Raw genomic sequence first — 21728 nt, 5'->3', positions numbered from 1 at the left:
GCAGGGATACCCGTGCTCTGCACAGGAATCCTGTGGATGATGGCGGGTCTGAAGGAGTATATGTCACAGTTCATTGTAAAATTGTAGAGGCTGCCACCATTATCATTTTTGTTTCATCACCACTATAATATTATATTTTCCCCGCCATGTTTTATCTGCAGAAGACTCGAGTTCAAAAATGTTAAGATTTATTGCCGCATCAGATAAAAAAACCATAATGCCTCAACAATGTGAGGTTGGTTTCATGTCATCATTTGCGACTTAATTTATACGTCGGGCATAACCCAGCCTGGCCCAGCGTATTTGATTTATTTACGTCTGCTATCCTGATAAAAAAAATGTTATATTATGTATACGAAGTTACAACGTACCTCTGCCAATAACCATTCTATAAAATATCTACATAGCCCATAACCATTTAATTATAAAATATTATACACATACGCCATACGCCACACCATTCTATTTATATCTGTAATATGTATATATACAAACCACCACCACCATTTTTTTATTTCCCACCACAGTTTTTATTTTTCACCAGCTACATGTATTTCCTTCATCGCACATCCTATTCCCGTTTATGAAATGACTGAAGTAACTCAATAATTTTAGTGGAGTGCTCGAGGATAAACAATATTTGATGTCGTCCCCTCTGGGGCCAATATGTATAAAGCCTCCGATGATCCCACTCTGGAGCATCCCACATAGAGCTGACCATGGGAAAAGCAAGGAGTGGATAATTCCAGCCCTGATACTTTCAATGACTGTCCTTGTGCCTTATTGATAGACATCGCAAAGCACAGGCATACAGGAAATTGTAGTCTCTTAAATTCAATCGTTGAATTTGATGGAATGAGTGGAATTCGTGGAATGAATGCATCTTCTCCTTTCGCACACCCTGTCATGATAGTGGCCTCAATCACATGTGGTAGTAGTCTTTTCACAATCAGTTTAGTTCCATTGCAAAGTTTTGGTGCATCTAGATTACGTAATAACATAATCGGGCATCCAACTTTTAACGACAGATTGTACGGAGGCAATCCTGGTAATTCGAATGAGTTTAGAAATTCTGTGGGATAATGTATGGCTTGCTCAGTATTCAGTGTGGTGTCAATAGACTTGTGACTATGTTGTTCGCCTGGAACTACTTGTAATAACTGATGCTTTATTACACGGACTGTTTCATTAAGTGGAGCCAGGATTGTTCTTTTCACAGAGCCACTGTATGTTTTTGTAATTAGTCGCTAAATTGGGATACACATGAGCCTCTAATTCTTCCATAGATGAAACTGTTGTACCACAGTCATCGGGAATAGCTATTACATCATTTGTGTTCGGGATTTCACCATTTCCACGTTTAAGAAGTAATTGTGCGAAATTGCCAGCATCTAAATCACCATATAATTTGACCCTCATATTTGTTGTTAGATGGATAGTTTGTACGAATGTCCAGAGGTATGAAGATTTTATACTGGCTTTCATTTCATCAGCTGGAGTGCCACGGGGTACTACAGGTAAAGTTTGTCTGAAATCGCCAGAAATAACCAGCGTAACTCCACCTATAGGCAGGTCTACTCCTCTTAAATCTCGCATAGTTCGATCTAATGCTTCGAATGCATCCTGAGACGACATCGTACCTTCATCCCAAACTATGAGGTCATAATTCTTCACCACTTTTGTTGCTTCAGTTTGTTTGCCAATGCCACAAACCGGATATTCCATTGTAGCGAAGTCGAGAGGCAATTTGAAAGCAGAATGCACTGTGCAGCCACCTGAAAGTAGTGTTGCGGCTATACAGGATGAAGCAACGGCTAATGCGATCTTTTTCTGGCTCCTCATCTTAGCAAGCAAAAGGTTGAGGACAAATGTTTTGCCAGTACCACCCGGGGCATCCAAGAAAAATATCACACCACTTCCCTCTTGAACAACTTCAGAAATCAGTTGATATGCATTACTCTGATCCTGTACAAGAAGCGGCTCATTGTCAGAAACAAACTTTGCGAGAGTATCTGTGTTGTAGTTTGTTTCACGGAACCATTCTCTACTGATGGTTGCGCTTTCAGACCTATTAGAAGAGGGAAGTCCCCACTTAGTTAAATCTTTCCCGCTCATGTCTAATACCAAATCTTCAATGTACATCAGAGCCTCATTGAACATATCTGGTGTGTACTGGATACGGTATAATATACATACGGTAATTTTTTGCATAGGCCTATACACTATAAATAAAGGTTGGTCGACTTACGACCAAATCGACTTACGATTGGTCGGTTGGAACCGATCGTGGTCGTAAGTCGACGACTAGCTGTATGTACAATAAAATATGACTTGTGTTAATCATGCATTAAAAGAGGCGTTTGTTGATGTGAATAGGGCCTATGATAAGTGTGTCGAATGCACAAGTCATAATTCGGAAACGGGAATTCGGAATTAATTGTAGCACTATTTTTTCATTCTATTGCAAATGGCATTGGCCCCATGTCAATCGGCTGAACTTGAAAAATTAACTTTACGAAAAGTGTGTCGAATGCATAAGTCATAAGTCGGAAACCGGGAAGTCGGAAGTCATTGTCTTCAATTGACTGTAGCATTATTTTTTCATTCTATTGCAAATGGCGTTGGCCCCATGTCAATCGGCTGAACTTGAAAAATTAACGTTACAAAATCAGGTGATGATGTCATAATTCGGAAACCGGAAGTCGGAAGTACAATTCTTTTACATCGGGACACTCCCGGGTACATGTTCTGTCAGCATGTGAAGTTTGGTGAGGATCAGTCCAGTACTTTTCGTGTGCATAGGTCACAGAGAAACACACACACAGACACACTTTCAAATATATATATATATATATATATATATATATATATATATATATATATATATATATATATATATATTGTTGTGGTTACCAAATTCGCAAACCACCATTCAGGTCCCTTAGGTGAGATATCTCGGTAAGTACATGTGTAGTTAGGCCCAAACCCGTTGTCTAGTGGGAATACATGTCATTTATGCGTGCTGCGACTCTTCAGGATAGCCGTTTTTCTTTTACTATCTTTAATTTGGACCAACCGCCATTGTTACAACCACAACATCAACCACCCACCGCGGCGCCGCTTCACGTCACACCTCGCAAATGTCGCATCGCCACCGTTCTTGCGCCGCTTGTGGGTGCCGGTGTTGGACTCGTGCAGGGCGCGCGCCGAACAGCGTGTACAAAACCACGGATTTTCCACTTCAAAAACGGATCAAAAACGACACACGCCCACTTTTGTTCCGTCCAATCGGTGAGCGAGGGGCGATTTGGCCCCGCCCCCAGGGCGTTGGAGGGCGATCGATATATGCAAATTTATGGATCAAAAAGCATTCACGCCCACTTTTTCTCGGGCCAATGGGGAGCGAGGTGAAAGGTCGAAGGCAGAGGGTCAAAGATGAGAAGGCGAAGCCACGGGGCTTATATAAGCGACCGTGTTCGTCAGTCAAGGGAAGAGAGAGTTAAGACTTCGCGGGCGGTGGAGTTGGGAAGAAGGAGCAAAAAGGAGCTGGTCGTCGTCGTGTGCGTTGGAGTCGGAGCGGAGGGGACGGAGCTGTGGAGAGGCGGCGAGGGCAGACGAGGGGGTGCTCGCGTCGTGCAGGGAGCTGCACCCCAGGGAGGCCGACAGCGCGACCTGGCCGAGGTGGAGACGCTCGTCGCGGGACTCGAGGCAGAGTAGGAATCCTCTATACCCCGAGCATCAGCAACCCCCTCCTGTTTCCCCCCGCGCTGAGATAGTGCAACCAAGGGGGCCCCTTTCCCACCCCCTACCAGACACTGCCCGCGAGGCCCGCGGAGTTGAGGCACCATCGCCGCTCCGCGTCTCATCACCAGACGGGTAGGCCCGACCCGGTCTCGGCCTCAGGCCCGCCTCATCCTTGAGGGTATTCTTTTCCTTGGTTTTGGGTATGTGTTGTCGGCGCCGTCTGTGAAGTAGAATTGTATAAGTGTTGCCGTGTGCTCGCGTAATCGGTATTAGATCTGCATTGTCGCATTTGCTTTTTGTGTAAATTGCATTGTGTTTTTCTTTTCTATGTGCTTTTGGTGGAATTGAATATGTGTGCTTTCCGTTCAGCGCGAATAAATGTGCTTTGTGTTGAACTGTTTCCCGCTTCGCTTCGTCATTTCTTTCATTGAATCCTCATCTTGCTTCACGTAAAGGGTTGGTAGTGGGCTGAATACGCCCGATAATTAATCGAACCGTCGAGGTCGACGAATAACACCGCTCGGTTATCCCGATAGTACGGAACGGGTCGCTTAAGTGGCCCGTGTCCGAAGTCGACCTGCGGCGAGGTGCGATCGCCCGGTCTACCCTCCGCGTGGGTACTTAGGTAGGTCGAATTTGGCGAGCAACCCTATCCCACGCGGGGGCTGATTGGCTCGATCGCGGTGAGACCGAAAGGTCCACCCGTGACTGGTTCCCGCGTTAGTCCGAGAGGGTCACGACTGGATTGTCCGTCCGGTGGGCGACGTGCCGCGATTCGAGTTATGTGGCCGTCAGCACGCCGGCGGGCGCGAATCCGTAACGGATATATATATATATATATATATATATATATATATATATAAATATATATATATATATATATATATATATATATATATATATATATATATATATATATATATATATATATATATATATATATATATATATATATATATATATATATATATATATGTATATATATATATATGTATATATATATATATATATATATGTATATATATGTATATATATATATATATGTATATATATATATATATATATATATATATATATATATATATATGTATATATATATTGTTACGGATCTGGAAACCATTTGCATTCAACATACAGATGTCCCAAAAGTCAGTTATGTGGTGAAGTATGTGTATCGTCAGATCCCCTTCATTTTGTCTCGTGGGAGAATCACAGGCGTGCGTTGCGATTTCTTTTCGTTAGGTTAATACATCTAATAAACCATCCCATCTGCATGACCCCTTCAGCCCATCACGCTCCATCACCACCCGCTGGCTGCTCGTACCTTGACTTGCCGAGAAGGGGTCTCATGGTTCCAGTTCTCAGCTCCCACAAAAGTTGTAACTCTTGTACGATGACCTTCACGGCACTGACACTGTTACTCGTCGAGAGCGAAGCCACGTGGAGGTGTAACTGGGGTCTCCGGGCAGGGGCCGAAGCCCCGCCCCGGAAAGGTGGGCCGGAGGACCCTGTCCAATCAGAGGCAGACAGTGAGGTGCGTTTTCACCAAGGGCCCCTCCCCGTGGAGAGACCAATAAAAATCTCCGAGACTCTGTAAAAAGGGTCGAGTTTGCTTTGACGGTGGCTGTAACGGGTCGAGTTTGCTTTCACGATGGACGCAACGGGTCGAGTTTGCTTTCACGGTGGACGGAACGGGTCGAGTTTGCTTTCACAGTGGATGCAACGGGTCGAGTTTGCTTTCACGATGGACGCAACGGGTCGAGTTTGCTTTCACGATGGACGCAACGGGTCGAGTTTGCTTTCACGGTGGACGGAACGGGTCGAGTTTGCTTTCACGGTGGACGGAACGGGTCGAGTTTGCTTTCACGGTGGATGGAACGGGTCGAGTTTGCTTTCACGGTGGATGGAACGGGTCGAGTTTGCTTTCACGGTGGATGGAACGGGTCGAGTTTGCTTTCACGGTGGATGGAACGGGTCGAGTTTGCTTTCACGGTGGATGGAACGGGTCGAGTTTGCTTTCACGGTGGATGGAACGGGTCGAGTTTGCTTTCACGGTGGATGGAACGGGTCGAGTTTGCTTTCACGGTGGATGGAACGGGTCGAGTTTGCTTTCACGGTGGATGGAACGGGTCGAGTTTGCTTTCACGGTGGATGTAAGCAGTCAGCTTTGTTTCACGGTGGTTCTGGAGTTTCACGGTGGCTGTACGGGGTTCTGGAGTTTCACGGTGGTTGCTACGAGGAGTTTTAAGGAAGGACAGAGCGACCCTGACCTCCCTCCGTGGACCCCGATTGTTCACCACCCGAGCTCCGCCACGAACCACGAGTCCCGACCTACAACTGGACCACCGACCTTTGTCAGGTGCCGCATCGTGAAGCATGCCCTTCCTCCGACGGTCAGGTACACCATCAAACTCTGACCCCCAGCTTGTCTCTCTCCATGGCTGCGAGGGTCCAATAAAGACTCTGGGTTTCTTTTCATTGTGTGTGTGTGTGTGTGTGTGTGTGTGTGTGTGTGTGTGTGTGTGTGTGTGTGTGTGTGTGTGTGTGTGTGTGTGTGTGTGTGTGTGTGTGTGTGTGTGTGTGTGTCTGCGTGTGGGCCCGTCTTGTGAGTAGATTTTAATAAGTGTTTTTGCTCATTGTAAATATTCCTTCTTGCATATTCGCGTTAAGTCTTGCCTTTGTCTTTTTATTGTAAATAAACATTTGAATAAATATTCCCAGTCCGTTTCTGTCCCTTCTTGAATTGGTCCAGCATGGTTCAGATCTGAGTTTAGGCGGGGTTTTATCCCCGATAATCCATTCATTCCAGCCGGCACGGCTTTGGCAGCTTGGCAGCTCGGTTGCACCCGAACCGGAGTTGGTAGTGGGTAGTTGGAACTCGACCACAGTCGGTAGAGTGACCCGGTTCGAGCAAGACGTGCCGAGGGTGTTGTTTCCCCAAGTAGTCGAAATCGCATAATTAATTAGCTAAATTGGTTATAGGCAAATAGACCCGACGCTATGCAGTTGAGATGTTGGCGGCCACGGTCGGTTAAACGACCTGCCGGCTCGCGGAGTTATCCGAGCGACAGCCGACAATTCCTGGGAGTTTGGTGGGAGACGACGCAAGCTTTCCCCACCTTGTGGTCGTTTTCACCACCGACCCCCGGCCCACAACAATATTATACATATTATTTACACACACGTTATACGTGACATATTATACAGACTAGCAGAGTACTCGTTCTGTGGGAATCTTGTTCCAAGCATGCAGCACGTTCTTCTGACGCATACCTTTATTTGGGCAGTGTATAGGCAACAGACAGTTCTATATAGGCAACAAAAAATAACCCGGGTTATGTGCATGAATCAAAAACATACCTACTGCATCCAATTCCAAACACCTCACTGTTCAGGAAAACTTGAGGACGGGAATACAGTTCTGTTTCTGGTGGGGACTTGTAATTTCCTCCCCCCCACCTAGAGGTGGTGCTGCCGAATACACATTTACATAGAGCATTTGCACCCCCCCCCCACCACACCAGACACACCCCTTCAAGACCAATGGCAAAGATAAAAACACCCCAATACATTAATTGGGGTCATGCTGATTCTATGAAGCAAGTCAAGATGTAATCAGCTCAGAACTGTAGGAGCAGTAGCACGGCAAACACAAAGACACACACAGAAACACTGGTCTGTGAATTACAAGGATAAAATACAAATGTTTTACGTGACATATTGCACATTATATACACACGTCATATGTGACATTATACATATTATACTGTGTATGCAAACAACACACACACACACACACACACACACACACACACACACACACACACACACACACACACACACACACACACACACACACACACACACACACACACACACACACACACACACACAATATTTAAACGAGATGTTAGTGTGATTCCCCATACCACTGCGGTATTCGAGGATGAGGTGGAACTCATCTTGCTGGACGTGAGAATCTGCTGGAACCTCAATGCGGCTGTCAAGTAGTTGCTGTAGCTTGGGACCCACTGGCCCAGAAAGCATCACCTGAATTGGAAAATAAATCTTAGATGCGGAATTTTTAGATAATCAAGGTGTGACGTATTCTGACACATCTCTGTTCCACGAGGTTCAAAATCATGTTATACTCTCTCTTGCCAGCTAAGCTTACTTACGACAAAGTTCAGAAACATCACAATAACGGCTGAAGCCAATGTGATATCCCCACAACCTTCAGGTCAGGGGATAGACAAGGAAAATATCTGTTGGGTATGATAACATAATGACATAGATTAAGATAGATGATAATGGAGGGTCAGAATGACACAAAAAGAACTCGCCAAGCAGCCTGGTTGCTTTATCTCCAGTACAGGAAAGGTGTGGGATGGGGTTGCAGGTGGGGGGAGGGAGGGGGTAGGAGATGTCCAAAATTTCAATTGTTTTGCATACAATCTAAAAGGATGTTCACTCATCGTGATTTGAATATATTTTACGTCATGAATATCAATGCCGAGCACTGACAAAAGCGTTGAAGCATTTCATAGATCTTGTCTGTGGAAAGGATAAGAGTAAGGGTGCGAGAGCAATTTAAAAAAAATATATTTTTTAAATCAGCCTCACCACACATCTTCGGTGCTTAAAAAAAAATAAAAAAATAAACAAAGATAATGTTTTTTAAGGACTTCATATTTTTCTGGGCCCCAACGAGATCTCCACAGCATGGGGGAAGGACTTCAAAAGAGGAAAAGAAGTGCTGAATCAAAATATACCATATCAGGATAAATTGATAATTTGCATCTGCTTAAACACACAGAGTGAAATGAGCCAGCGATGTCAATTTGCCTTAGCCAGACATGTGCAGAACTTTCATTGAGTACCCTAACTTTAAGGACAGTAAAGGTTTTATCAACAGCAATGGAGTGGTAGGTGCAAAAACTTTGTATTAAGGCAGTTTGTGCTGTCCAAGATAATGATCCAGCCCTGGAATTGATGTGAGAATACAATGGCGATCGTGTTATCAACACCAAAGTCAAAGTCAGAATGGTGACCCATCCAGGATTGTAGACCCAGCCATAGAAACTGCTTCTGTAGCAATGGCGCTCTGTAGAGAGCATGGCTCATGATCTGGTCTGGTTAAACATTTGATATCAGATTATCAGGTCCACCCCAGTGCTGCCACGAGGCAGTACTGAGCCAACAACCCCCCCCCCCCCCCAGTCTCACTCCCGCAAGAGAATGGGGTGGGAACTCCTGTCCTGTCCTCTCCCTCAACACACTGGTATTGGGCCTGGTCCAGACCACAGCACAGGTCTCCAGGCTGCATAGGTGCTCCAGTACTCGAAGAATTAGTGCTTGGAGGTCAACTCCCCTCGCTGATTTCCAGCAGGTCCAGAGACGCTGAAGCTGCCTTGAGATGCGTCCTGCGACGGTCCCTGGTGACATTCACCAGTGCCTCATGGGATCTGCACACACAGTCCGTGATTGTAGGATGTCGTCCGTGGCCCAGCAGGTTGTCATTCGATCTCGAAGATTTCTGGCATTCCCAGGAGGTGAGGAACAGAACGGCCGAAAGGAGTGCGGGTCGGATGAGTGATCAAATAGGAGTGAGGGAATGCATTGGCAGAGTCACACCCCACCATGGCCCTCCATTCCCCACTGGCCGCCACCAGCCAGGGCCAAGACAAGCAAGCCAAATCGGTATCCCAACAGGAGTCTTCAACAAACGAAGCCAAGGCCCGCCTGGTTTGGTGGCCAACGATGCAACCGCACCTTAATGAGGCCAGACCCCGACGGGGCATGACCCAAAAGCCGTGCAATTGACGAGAAGCATGTTACGGGAGTAAACCACGGGAGCTCGCCGATGAGGCCAGCCCGAGGTGAACCACCGGAGCACTTAGACGATCTGCACAGCGCATTCGGGGTGCCGTCTTGAGAGGTCCCAGACCACAGGCCCCAGCACCACACCACAGGGAAGGTCTTTGCTATGCTCTGCTTGGCGGAGCATCGTGCTAACCAACCCTTTTTGGGGGAATGCCCAGGCCCAGCGGCCGAAGGACACTTTGCGTCGGCACATCTCCACACGCTGCGAGATCGTCGAGGGCAGCTATTGCTCTCGCATTCTGACCAGTCCAGTTTGATGTCAAATCTTGGCTGTCGTACTCTGCAGGGGGCACCTGGAATGTTGGCCATTGGCTCCCAGTGCAGCGAGAAAACCTCTTCAAGGAATATCCCAAAATGCGCTGATCAGAGGTGCTTTCCCACCAAGAAGCAGCCGCCTCAATGTAGGCTCACTCCACCGATGGAGACCAGGTCATCCCCGCGGATTCGGAAAGGCCGCGGCACTCGTGAACTGTGTTCGTCTACGTGCCCTATGCCTTGTCTCGCAGGTATTAATGCAGACTGTGCCCACCAGAAGTGAATGATGTTGAGGATTGACCAGGAAAGTGGGAGGCCCATTCGAACCCCCACTGACTGACCACACTTCAACATCGGGCCGCTTTACCATCTGTGGCCCGAGGCCGAGAACCCCAAGAGTCATCCAATCACGAAGATGCAGCCCCTCCACCATCCCCAAACAAATGGCCTTACAAAGGTTGAAAGGAAGTAGGTCGGTCGCAAAGGTTAGGTCTGCTGAAAGGACAACTTGGGAACCAGGGAGTGGATGTGGAAATATCACCATATTGTACCATCATGGTCGCCCTTTAACATCTGCATCAGCATGTGACCTTTCCTCAGTGAGGCTAAAACCTGCATGTGGCAAGTATGCAGGAAGCCTACAAGGGCTCCTGGGGATCACGTCATGACGTGGGCTTTCCAGCCCCGTTCGGAAAGTGTGATTATCTCGGCCCTTGGCGGCGCATCGAAGTCTTGCTCAGACAAGAGCTGGTTTACGCATCCCAGCAGCCAGAACATAGGCTTGCCAATCGACCAAATGAACATGCTCTGTTGGGTCCTTGTCCCACTACGCTGAGGCATTCAGATAAACACACATCGTGACCTCATTCAAAAAGGTGGTGAGGCCGCCTTTCTTCCTGGATTTCTCCAGCAAGAGCCTGATGTCGGAGAAAATGGATGTGGCTGAATGGGTGTCGCATAACGTGACGCCCACCGGCACAGAAACTTCCGTGCATCCGACAACATGCTGGGGGCGGTCACGTGACCCTTAAGAAGGGCCACTTTATGCTTCCAATGAGCCACATTCTCCACTGGTTGCCCTGTTGGTAAGGACCTATCAAAGTAAGAGAACATCAGCAATGTGTCTGGCGATCCACGAAGGTAATAAAGGCCCCCACAGAACAAGCCAAGTGGCACCTTCCAACAAGTTTGCCCAGGGTGGGTAAAAACCCACTCCCTGGCATAGGAAAGCAGCTGCCTTGAGATGTTTATCGACGGGCGTATGACCAGTGAGTATTGCGGTGCGGACGAGCCACCAGGCCCGGTATTCGATAGCGGAATGGACGATGCCACAATGATGCCACATATCAACGGTAACCCGCCAGCCATGCACAGCTGTGAGGGCTGCGAGTATCGACGACCAACACCCATCGATGAAATTTATGTCGGTGTGGCATCGATCTTGGTCCATGTGATCAATGTGCTTTCGGACCTGGTGTAGGGAAGGGAAAGTTGGGAGGAGTACCCGAGGAGTTTTGGGAGCCCCCCCCCCACCCCTGCAGCGGCAGAGGTAGTACCTCACCGCTTGTCAGGAGGACCGCTCTGATGGGTTTGGCCGGATGAACCCTGGAAATCCGCTTTTCAGTGGAGTGTCCAGGGGACAGGGCAAGCTAAACCTGAAGAGACCCCATAAGCACGACAGTGACATCCAGATCTGATCTGTTCGCACAGCCGCCAGGCTCATGGTTATGTCTTCCAGGAGACATTAACAATTACACGGGGTCCTTCGGAAAGAGCAGTCAAGCAATAGCTGGCACCCTGAACAAATTACAAAATTCCTGCTCTGATTGACTGCTGGGATGGCAATGACAAAGCACCCCTCATAACCCTTGCCGAGAAACTGCTTCGGCAACACCAACACTCTGTAAAAAGTACAGTACGTCTCATGCTGATTTCTTACTTGTTTGCTGCAACTATGTTTGCTTTACTAGTAACCTACTTGTTCAAGGAAAGTTAAATACAGTATCTAAAAATATCAAAACAATTTTAACTTATCATTTTATCAATTACAATGCTAACATGAATATTCAGGCAATAAAAAGGATTTTCCGTTTACGTTCAAAATAATCGAGGCTTATATTTTAATCCAAAAAGTAAATATGAATGCCACAAAAAATAAAAAAAATAAAAAACATACCGTAACATTGTTGTCTTTTACCAGCTTCTCGGCGATGAGCGCCGCATTACCTCCCACATAATGCTGCACACACAACAGGTAGACAAATCGATGTTACTCTGGCACAGCTTTTGAAAAATTCTGCCATATTTTTGTGATGGCAAAGCAAAAATACAGTCCACATTTTGACAGCTGTGTACTTTTCACTTGGGCACACAGGTCAGGTAGGGCCGTTAAGCAAATTTTTCTTCTCTCCCTCTTGGGGCCCAAAGATCCCAAGCATTGCAAATTAAAGGGGGCCACCAGGTGACTAACTGTAAATCTTTGGGCTCAAATTCCATCATGAAATTCAAGTGCTTTTAATTTGAATTCCAATCTACCCTATTTACTCTCAATATCTATGCAGCACAGCAGCAGCTGACCTTTTGAGTCAATGCAATGAGATAGTTTATGAAATTTGTCATGAGAATTGAAATCAAAGGGATTCATAATTCAGCAGTACAATGCTGAGAGAAGAGAATGAAAAAAGAAAGAAGCATAAATTGGATTATGAGATTTAAAACCACAACAAACAGAGCAAGTATGTCATAAATTCTTTATGAACGGTTTTAAGCAGTGTATTGATGCTCTATGAATTAGATTTGATATGCATTATATATATATATATATACACACACACACACACACACACACACACACACACACACACACACACACACACACACACACACACACACACACACACACACACACACACACACACACACACACACACACACACACACACACACACACACACACACACACGAGTTAATAATACTTGTTGGGGCTAAAGATTAATATATAAAAAGATCCATTGTCTGTGTGTCATTTTTCCACCCCATGCCCATGCCTTGAAGTGGAAGTGGAAAGGATCTCGTAGTCACCCCGCACAAGCGATGCAAATGGTTCACTTTGTCTGTCTGTCTGTCTATCCATTTATCTATCTATCTACAAACATCAGTTTATGATCGAGGAACTACTCAATTTAAATTTAATGTTATGTTTTGAACACTAATCGGAAAACAAACCTGTAGCTTAGCAGTACTTTGGCTCTGAATTTGTCCTGATCGCGCATGTGCCGAGAGGAGTAGATAAATTTTTTTTACTCTATCTGCCCGCCTGGCAATCAAACAAAATCCTTCAAAATGGGAAATTTACTGTTTTTAAAGACATCATAAAGGAGACAAACAAGCATGAATAACTAATATAACGTGTTAAAGAAGGTGGTGTGAAAGACATTGCATAAACAGCAGTAAACTTCCAAAAAGGTCTTTTTTCCTCCAACCTTTAAAATCTTTATTTTATTTCAATTGAATTATACACTTAATACTGGAGAACACAAATCTCTTTTTGGAACTTTCAAAACCCTTCAGTTCAGCAGTACATGGACAAAATATTACGGCATTTTACATCATCTCGACCAATCAAAATTGTTGATTACAGACCCCACCCATGTCTTTTTTTTTCTTCTCAATATTTAACAGGTTGAGGTGTTCTAGGAACTCTCTAATTGTAGGATGTTTTCGAACAACACAGTGCAGGTCATAGTCGGATAAATCTAAAAATTATTCCATTCAGGGTTTCTTCCATTTGTGGATAATTATTTCCTCCACCACCAAAGGTGGATGGAGGTTATGTTTTCACCCTTGTCTGTTTGTTTGTTTATTTTTTTTTGTTTGTCTATCTGTCTGTCTGTGAGCAGGATATCTCAGAGTTATGAATGGATTCAGACAAAATTTGGTAGACAGGTTGGGTGTGTGACAATGAAGAATTGGTGAGATCCAAATTCAGATACAAGAATTTTTACATTTTTTAGGTGATTGTTCACCATTGAGAGATGGGACCAAAAACAATATTTGGCACAATATTTTAAAAAGTTCTGGATGGATGACAAAACTTGGTGGATGAGTTGAGTTGGTAACAAGAACAAGCCAATTCGATTTTAATTTGCATCTGGATGCAGATCCGGCTTATCAGTGGGATACAAAACACAAACTGTTCAGCCTGGCAGAGGTATAAGGTGGAGGTTCAGCCTGGCAGACAAACGGGTGAAAACATAACCTCCTATCACCTTCAGTGGGGAAGGTAACTAAAACGGCACTCGGTAGAGTGCCTACCTCCGCCAGACTGAACAGTTTACGTTTTGTATCAAAACAGTGACTCATCAAGTCACGTGGTATGACAAGTTTTCAACTAGAATGACACTGACATTGCAACGTCGACCGATATGCCTCTGCCCACATTATAACATCATTATACATACTAGTACCAAGTTTGACTTGGATCCCTTCCGTCGTTCTTAAGTTATCACGGTAACGAAAACCTGTCACGGAGTCTGACCTTTGACCTCATGGTGCTGAAATCTAATTTGTTCATGTTTGCATCATAATATATACTTCTACCAAGTGTACTCAAAAACCCATCACTTGGTACACAAGCTAGTGTGGTAACAGAATTTTTACCGAAATGGGAACTCTGACCTTTAACCTCGTGACACCATAACCTAATCCGTTTATCTTTACATCATTACACACACTTGTACCAAGCCGTTCTCAAGTTATCGCAAACCTATCACGGACGCGCACACAGACGGACAGTCAGACTGACAACCCGAAAACACAACACTTTCCTGCAAAACAGTCCAACTAAACAATGTTCAATTGCAAGAGAAAGCAAAGCCTTCCAATGTCAATGGAAGCGAAGTGACTGACTTGCCTTAGCACCAGGGAGAGTGGAAGCAACTTGTGCCACGTGGATGAAGCCATCTCTGTCGCTATAGTGACGTTCTGCAGCTGCTCCTCGACCCATATGATGCTGAAAAGCCTCCTGTAGTTCTTCAAGGGACTGAAGCTCGTCATGGTCTTGAGCAACACCCTCCGTAATCCCCAGGGCACGTAACAATGCCACACCAGATATCACAACATCCACGCATGTATTCACTCTGGAAGCAAAGGACACATTTATGTCTTACTCTATTCATTGCTCATAAGTCATCACAAAAAGAGCAAGACCCACTTCCTATCCTTGCAAAAAAGACAGTTTGCAAATACAAGTCAGAGAATCTCTGGCTGAGATGTGAAACTCATTCTTAATAAGATAATGTCATCCCATATAAAAATAAACGAGAATGACATTTGGTAGAGCATGTACCTCTACCAGGCTGAACAGTTTACATTTTGTATCCCACTGATAGGCCGGATCTGCATCCAGACATGAACCAAAATCTTATCGGCTCTTTCTTGTCACCTCGCCAAGTCATCAAAGTTTTGTAGAATCTGTCCACAACATTTTGAAATATCACGTTATATTGTTATAGATTCGACGGCACTTAACAGCAACGCCGTCTCAGGGGTTATAACGCCGGCTAGTGCGGCACAGGTCTCGGGTCATGTGCCTCAGATCACGATACCAAAGTACACCTAGGCCTTACCAGTTGGGGATACAGACCCCGGCTACAGACTGGGTTTGTCAGAGACCGAGCGAAGTCTGCCAGTCCGTAGCCTGTTTTGGTTTTAAATACAAATCGAGCGGTTCTTCCTCAGTGCGGCACGAATAAATTCAAGGTGGCAACCTTCATATGAATCAGCCAGATTTATTGGGGACACATCGGGGAAACACGACACAAGCAAAGCATTAACGAACGTTATCATTCATCTATAACCCGCTCTTAACTAGGGAGCTTTGGATACGGGTTTCGAAGGGAGCCCTGGCGAAATAAACCTTAGGCCTGACCACATGCAGACAAGACACGGAGTAATTGGTGATGCCTCATGGACGAGAGGAAAAGTGTCGAAGGCACGAATGCGGCCCGTGAGAAGCCGATGTCAACGGATTTGAGCACCCAAGCTCGAGCATGCAGCATGGCAAGATGGCGGCAATGACGTCCTTTTGTCGGCACCGCTCACGCACCAGCCTCGGCACGTCCAGCCCCTCGAAGGTCGATGGCACAAGAGAGAAAGATCTATGGTGTGTAGCAGCTGGCTCCTCACAAGGTTCAGTCGGTGAATCCAGGCCTGGCCTGTACATCAGACTAGGCCAAATCTGGGTGTTGGACTCTGCAGGTGGATCGATGGGATGGAAAGACGTGTCGAGCCGTGCAGGGAGTCAGGACTGTCAGAGGCTCCGTGACTGGATTCAGGATGAACCTGTGGAGGTCCTGCAGGCTGGATCCATGGCCGAGGAGGAACAGCTCGTTGAGTCACTCCTCATAAAGCAGCTCCCAGACTCACTCAAGCCGTTCCCAGACCGACAAAGCAGCCAGTTCCTCTTGCCTTTCGGGGCGGGCCCTTTTCACGAAGCAGATCGCAGACAGACCTCAGGCAGTTCCCTCTTGCCTCCGGGGGCCCGTGATTGGTCCCTCGTCCGACTCCGCAACAGCTTTCCACCAATGGGTTGCTGACACGTCTTGTTGACTGACTGTCAGGGCGCTGGGTGGGGGCTAGTTAAGAGAGGGGAAGGAAGAAGAAGAAGGCGCCTCTCGGTACACCACCACTGTATGAACATTGGACAGCCTGCTACACCTCCCGACACACATGTAACGTCGAATTACCAAACAACCTGGCTAAACATGCATTTAAGGGGGGATCTGGGCTAATCCTATATTTAATAACCCACTAAGGGCCCATTTCCGCAAAAATATATCGGTTATTTTAGCCCAATCTCTCAATGGTGAAGAATCACTTCAAAAAAAATCCTCATATCCGGATCCGGATCCAGATCCGGATCTTCACCAAAATTGAATAGATTAGTCCTCGTCAGACACCCAACCTGTCCACCAAGTTTCATGCTAATCCATCCATTTTGAGATAACGTGCTGTATATCGTTTTTTTTTTTTTAAAGCCTGGTGTTGGCTTAGTGGTTAGGGTGGTGGCTTGGGATCCCAGGGTCCTGAGTTCAAGCCCCGTTGGCTGCTGAATTAACACCAGGGGGTTGACTCAGCCTGTCATCCTTCCGAGGTCGTCGAAATGAGTACCAGTGTACTGGTCCCGGTGTATGCCCCGGTTAGAATAGGTGTACCATATCCCTGTGTGTCATAAGAGGCGACCAGGGTTGGCGTCAGGAAGGGCATCCGGCCATAAAACATTGCCTCAAGAAAAAGCCCAACCCCTGCACAGCAGGGAAAAATGGCTGTAAAAACGGTCATTTTTTTATTTTATGTGCTGTATATCGTTTTTGCTCCTATGCATCTGAACGGTGAAGAATCTCCAAAAATTCTAGTTTCCGGATTCGGTATCAGATATTCAGCAAAATCTAATCATCTCTTCCTTGTCACACACCCAACCTCTCCACCAAATTTCGGCCGAATCCGTCCACACCTTTTGGAGATATCCTTTCAAAGACAGACAGACAGCACGGGGTATAATTACTGTGATAAATACCGATAAGAATTGTGTTTTGGGCAGCACTGCATTTCTATCAATAAATATTTTTGAAATAGTCATGTCTTTTTATTGGCCTCGCCCATTCCCGAAGGATTGGGAAACAGTCGAGAGTCAGAGACAGAGTGTGTTGTTGGTTGTCATCTCTATATGCGGGTTTCAGAAAGGTGGAACAGAACCCTCCTCGGGCTCAGTGTGTGTGTGTGTGTGTGTGTGTGTGTGTGTGTGTGTGTGTGTGTGTGTGTGTGTGTGTGTGTGTGTGTGTGTGTGTGTGTGTGTGTGTGTGTGTGTGTGTGTGTGTGTGTGTGTGTGTGTGTAAGTTGCTGTTGTTGGCCGCTGTCTTCACACATAGGTGGGTTTCAGGAGATGGAATGGAGACCGACCAGGTCTCAAAGTATCCACCTCTGTATCCACCTCAAAGTATCCAGTGTAAATGTGAAAGTGTGAGTGAGTGAGTGAGTGAGTAGGTACAGCCAAACTTTCATAATTGCTCCCCAAGCAGCATTTTGACAAACTTGTTCAATGTGACCTTCATAATTTTTTTTTTTAACATATAATTTAACGATAAGTTGATTTTATACCTTGAATGTGCATCATCTTAAATTTAAATACTGCATACTGCATGATGAAACCTATGGTTTATAACTCGTGTATCTTCACGCTGTGTCTGTTTGTGCATCTGTGTGTTATCAAAAGCCATATTTTCTCAAAACAGATGCATTTGTGTGCGCCGGGTATAGTTTTAGTTCACAAACAAATGACAATGATTACACAGGACTTCACTATATACGAGCCATTACAGACATATAATCACACCTTCCTGAAAGAATATTACAAACTATTGACATGGTGCTGTGTCTCAGTCCGTGAGCGAGTCAGTCTGCACTAGTTCTCAGATCTATAGTCATCGATATACCAAGGTAAAGATCTGCTTTGTTAGATGCTCAGTCTTAATAATGCAACGGCACTGGTTAAACATACTACATGCGAGTAATTTTATAGTAACAAGGTGGACATTAAAGCAGACTCGGTGGCGTGTGGTTGGATCGTCCACTCTGGGAGGTCGGCAGTTCAAACTTGGTCGAGTCGTACCAAAGACTTAACAAATGCCGATAGCCTGAGACACGGTACATGGTCTTTCCTTGATTGATGCTCATTTGGCATTTAAAAAGGATGGAGCATAGAAAAAACAACCATCGGTTGCCAATAATCGTGCAGGCTTTGATGGGCCAAATGGTTGTTTCCTGCATTGAAGTATTCCTTTTTTACTGTAGTGTATTCATCAACTCACTGTCATGGTAGAGACTTCACATCGACTCTCATCATCCCAACATATTTGAGGACCTAATCTTACAAACTGGGGTCTTTTTAGACCCCAACTCAAAACCACTCAATTTCACTAAATCTACCAAAATTTCATATCAACGATTAAACATATGGTGTTTTACTGAGAAAGTCCACAAATGAGAAAAATGAAAATAACAAGCCGGGAGGCGACGATGGTTTGCGGGCATTATTGAACAATGCCGCGATAGGTACAATTGAGTTTGTGGAAGCTTTTGAGGAAGCCCTACCGTAAAAACCTATCTCTTCCCATCAAAATTGACCAAATCAAATCGGATTTTTTTTTCTATGTTGTACTTATGGACATTACACACAGCTTCTAGGAAAATGAAATTGCAAGAACAAAATCGAGAAAAAAATAAAAATAAATAAAAAGGTCAAGTGGGCGTGGCTCCGCCAACAAGGGGCGTGGGATTCCCCTCATACAATAAGACACAACTAGACCATGATATCTAGCTTGTGTCCAAGTTTCATCAAGATCGCATCAAACGTCACGGAGCTATGCTCTGGAGAGAGTCACAAACAGACAGACAAGCCGGCAGGCGGCGATGGGTCACAGAGCATGGAAACTATAAGATATAGAGCAAAATGATGGATGTCATACAGCGGATAGGGAATCACCTTAAGATGATGCATATAAAATCTCATCCAGTTCCATGTACTGATAACGACTCGGTATCCATTTGAATGAAAAGTACCGAAAATGCGCTTTCAAATCGGAAATCCCCAAAGTTCGAGGGGGTGCTGTGGGTGAACAAAGATCTAAATCGAAAACCCGGCTCGATCGTTTGTGCACAAAGTATTTTCATGACCATCCGACCATAACCCTAGGAGGAGTAGCATTTGGTGCGAAGGCACCTCCAGCTCTCGCATATTATCGATTTTTGCACTAATTGACCTTTGACCCCTGACCGAAGCGAAATCGGTCAATATGTCCTGAGGCAAAGTTGTAGTACTCATTGAGTACCATGAACCTGTAAAGTGTCATTCGTATCGATGCACTCACCTGGTAGCGAGAAGGCCTTCAATTTCCGCCAATTTTCGTGCATACCCTTAAATTGTTGGGGGCGCTGCGGGTAAAGTATTCCATATATCACAAAAACCGGAATATATTTGATAGAGCATCACCTGTAGATCATCCGTGCCAAATTTCATAACCCTACGTGGGATAATGGCTTTCGGAATCGATTTTGCGTGAACGGTACCGATTTTGAAGGTTTTTCAGTTGTTGCTGGGGAACCAAAGCGTCCCGAGCAACCATCACAATTTCCAAAGCACTAGGACACTAGGTCATAAGATGTACCTACCACCCAAGTTTGGTCATAATCCACCCAAGTTTACTACCAATTATGCTGATGACGAACGAACAAACATCCAAACAGACATCATTACTGACAATAAGGGTCACCTATTTCGGCGACCCAACAGACAGACAGACGCACAGACACAACGAAAATAGTGGTCACTGCTGGCGCCTGCGAACCAACAAGTTTCATTAAGATCGCATCAAACGTCACGGAGCTATGCTCTGGAGAGAGTCACAAACAGACAGACAGACAGACACAACGAAAATAGGGGTCACTGCTGGCACCCATGAACCAATATAAGCATGAAAATAAAAATTAGAGGACATGTTCGATACAAATACCATATGAAGCAAAGAGGTAATCATATATTCCAAAAAATGAAAACAACTGGGGTCTTTTTTGGACCCCAGAAAGGATTTCCTTGCAACTCTGTGCAGCAAAGTGGGATCTTAAAAACATCATCTATTTATTACCGACAGATATAGCAAAACAAACTCACGAAACATGAAATACATTGTTAAACTAATATAGAAATAAAATCAAATTGGAGGCCTGGGGTCCAAAAGACTCCTGCTGGTGGGATTAGGGAAGAACTACGAAGAATAAATAGGATTTTCTCACCCATTGGGTGTGACAATAGTTTTCCTCCAATCAGGAGCGAGGAAAGAGGCGTGGCCAGCAACGCGTCATCCGCTACCGATTGGAATATATCCGTTCACCGCGGTCAGTACCGTACAGCGGAAATGGGTCATAAATGACGTGAAAACCGAAGGGTCGATCGGCAAAACGAAGAAGAAGAATATTATTATTGCAGCGTTATCTTGAAGCTGGATTTCATTATTTATTTGTTATTTTTTTTTGTAAGAATTTTTTTTTCCACAGATAAAGCAATTGATGCCGACAGAATAAACGACAAACAAATAAAGCGACTGACCCCACAGCAACCCGGCTTGCACGGGACGCCGGCCCTGCGATCAAGGTCTCCCAGGCCGCGGCCACGAGTTCCTCGTCTGAGGCATTTCGGACGACGTCTTTCACAGACCGGTCGCCCAGCAGCTCGGCCGCTTTGTCCCCAAAAAGCCACACGAAACATGCGGCCACCACCGCGACCAAGACCGCCCTCGTCCACATGTCATGTATTATTGAAGGATGTGTATCCTTTTATTCAACGGTTATCTTCCTGTCCTACTTCCCAAATTCTTCCAGGTTAGACACAACTTCCTTTTCTCTCGTCTCGTCTTTAATTCCCCCTATTTCGTTGCAATGAATCGCCGACCATTCGCTCGCTCCCGCTATTCCTCAACGGTTAACTCGAAAGATTACACGGCAAGCAAAAGGAGCGCGCGCCACGCCGGCAGCACCAACCCCCACCAGAAAATCCGCAAGGCTCCGCCCCTCATGCTCATGAATTATTAATCACGGTACGCAGGTAACCACGCCTCTTTACGTTCAACGCGGTACATTTCTACTCTGACTTCGTTAAAAGGTCTTGCAGCGGGCTGCTAGCTTTAGGACGTGTCTTTCACGACTTGATAAAAAATATATATATAATTGAAAACTACCTTCATGAAATGTATTCATTAATTTCTAATTAACAAGCAGCCAATCACAGCAGGTGA

General features: G+C 45.4%; 1 protein-coding gene across 1 annotated transcript in view; it reads right to left on the bottom strand.

Moving 5' to 3' along the window:
* ADPGK (ADP dependent glucokinase) overlaps nt 1-21505 on the bottom strand; it is a 72765-nt gene extending 51260 nt beyond the window's left edge. Inside the window, exons 1-4 of the mRNA XM_085849584.1 lie at nt 21044-21505; nt 14795-15020; nt 12059-12121; nt 7674-7794 (exon numbers count right to left, since the gene is read on the bottom strand). Coding sequence (XP_085705710.1) covers nt 7674-7794; nt 12059-12121; nt 14795-15020; nt 21044-21240 — 607 coding nt within the window. The 5' untranslated portion in view covers nt 21241-21505. The remainder of the gene's footprint in view (nt 1-7673; nt 7795-12058; nt 12122-14794; nt 15021-21043) is intronic.
* Between the last annotated feature and the right edge of the window lie 223 nt (nt 21506-21728).

The sequence above is a fragment of the Eptatretus burgeri genome, chromosome 12 (genome assembly GCF_056783735.1).
Source record: "Eptatretus burgeri isolate ZD-2024b chromosome 12, Ebu_testis_v1, whole genome shotgun sequence".
NCBI classification, from domain to species: Eukaryota; Metazoa; Chordata; class Myxini; order Myxiniformes; family Myxinidae; genus Eptatretus; species Eptatretus burgeri.
This window is presented reverse-complemented; position numbering and strand designations above follow the sequence as displayed.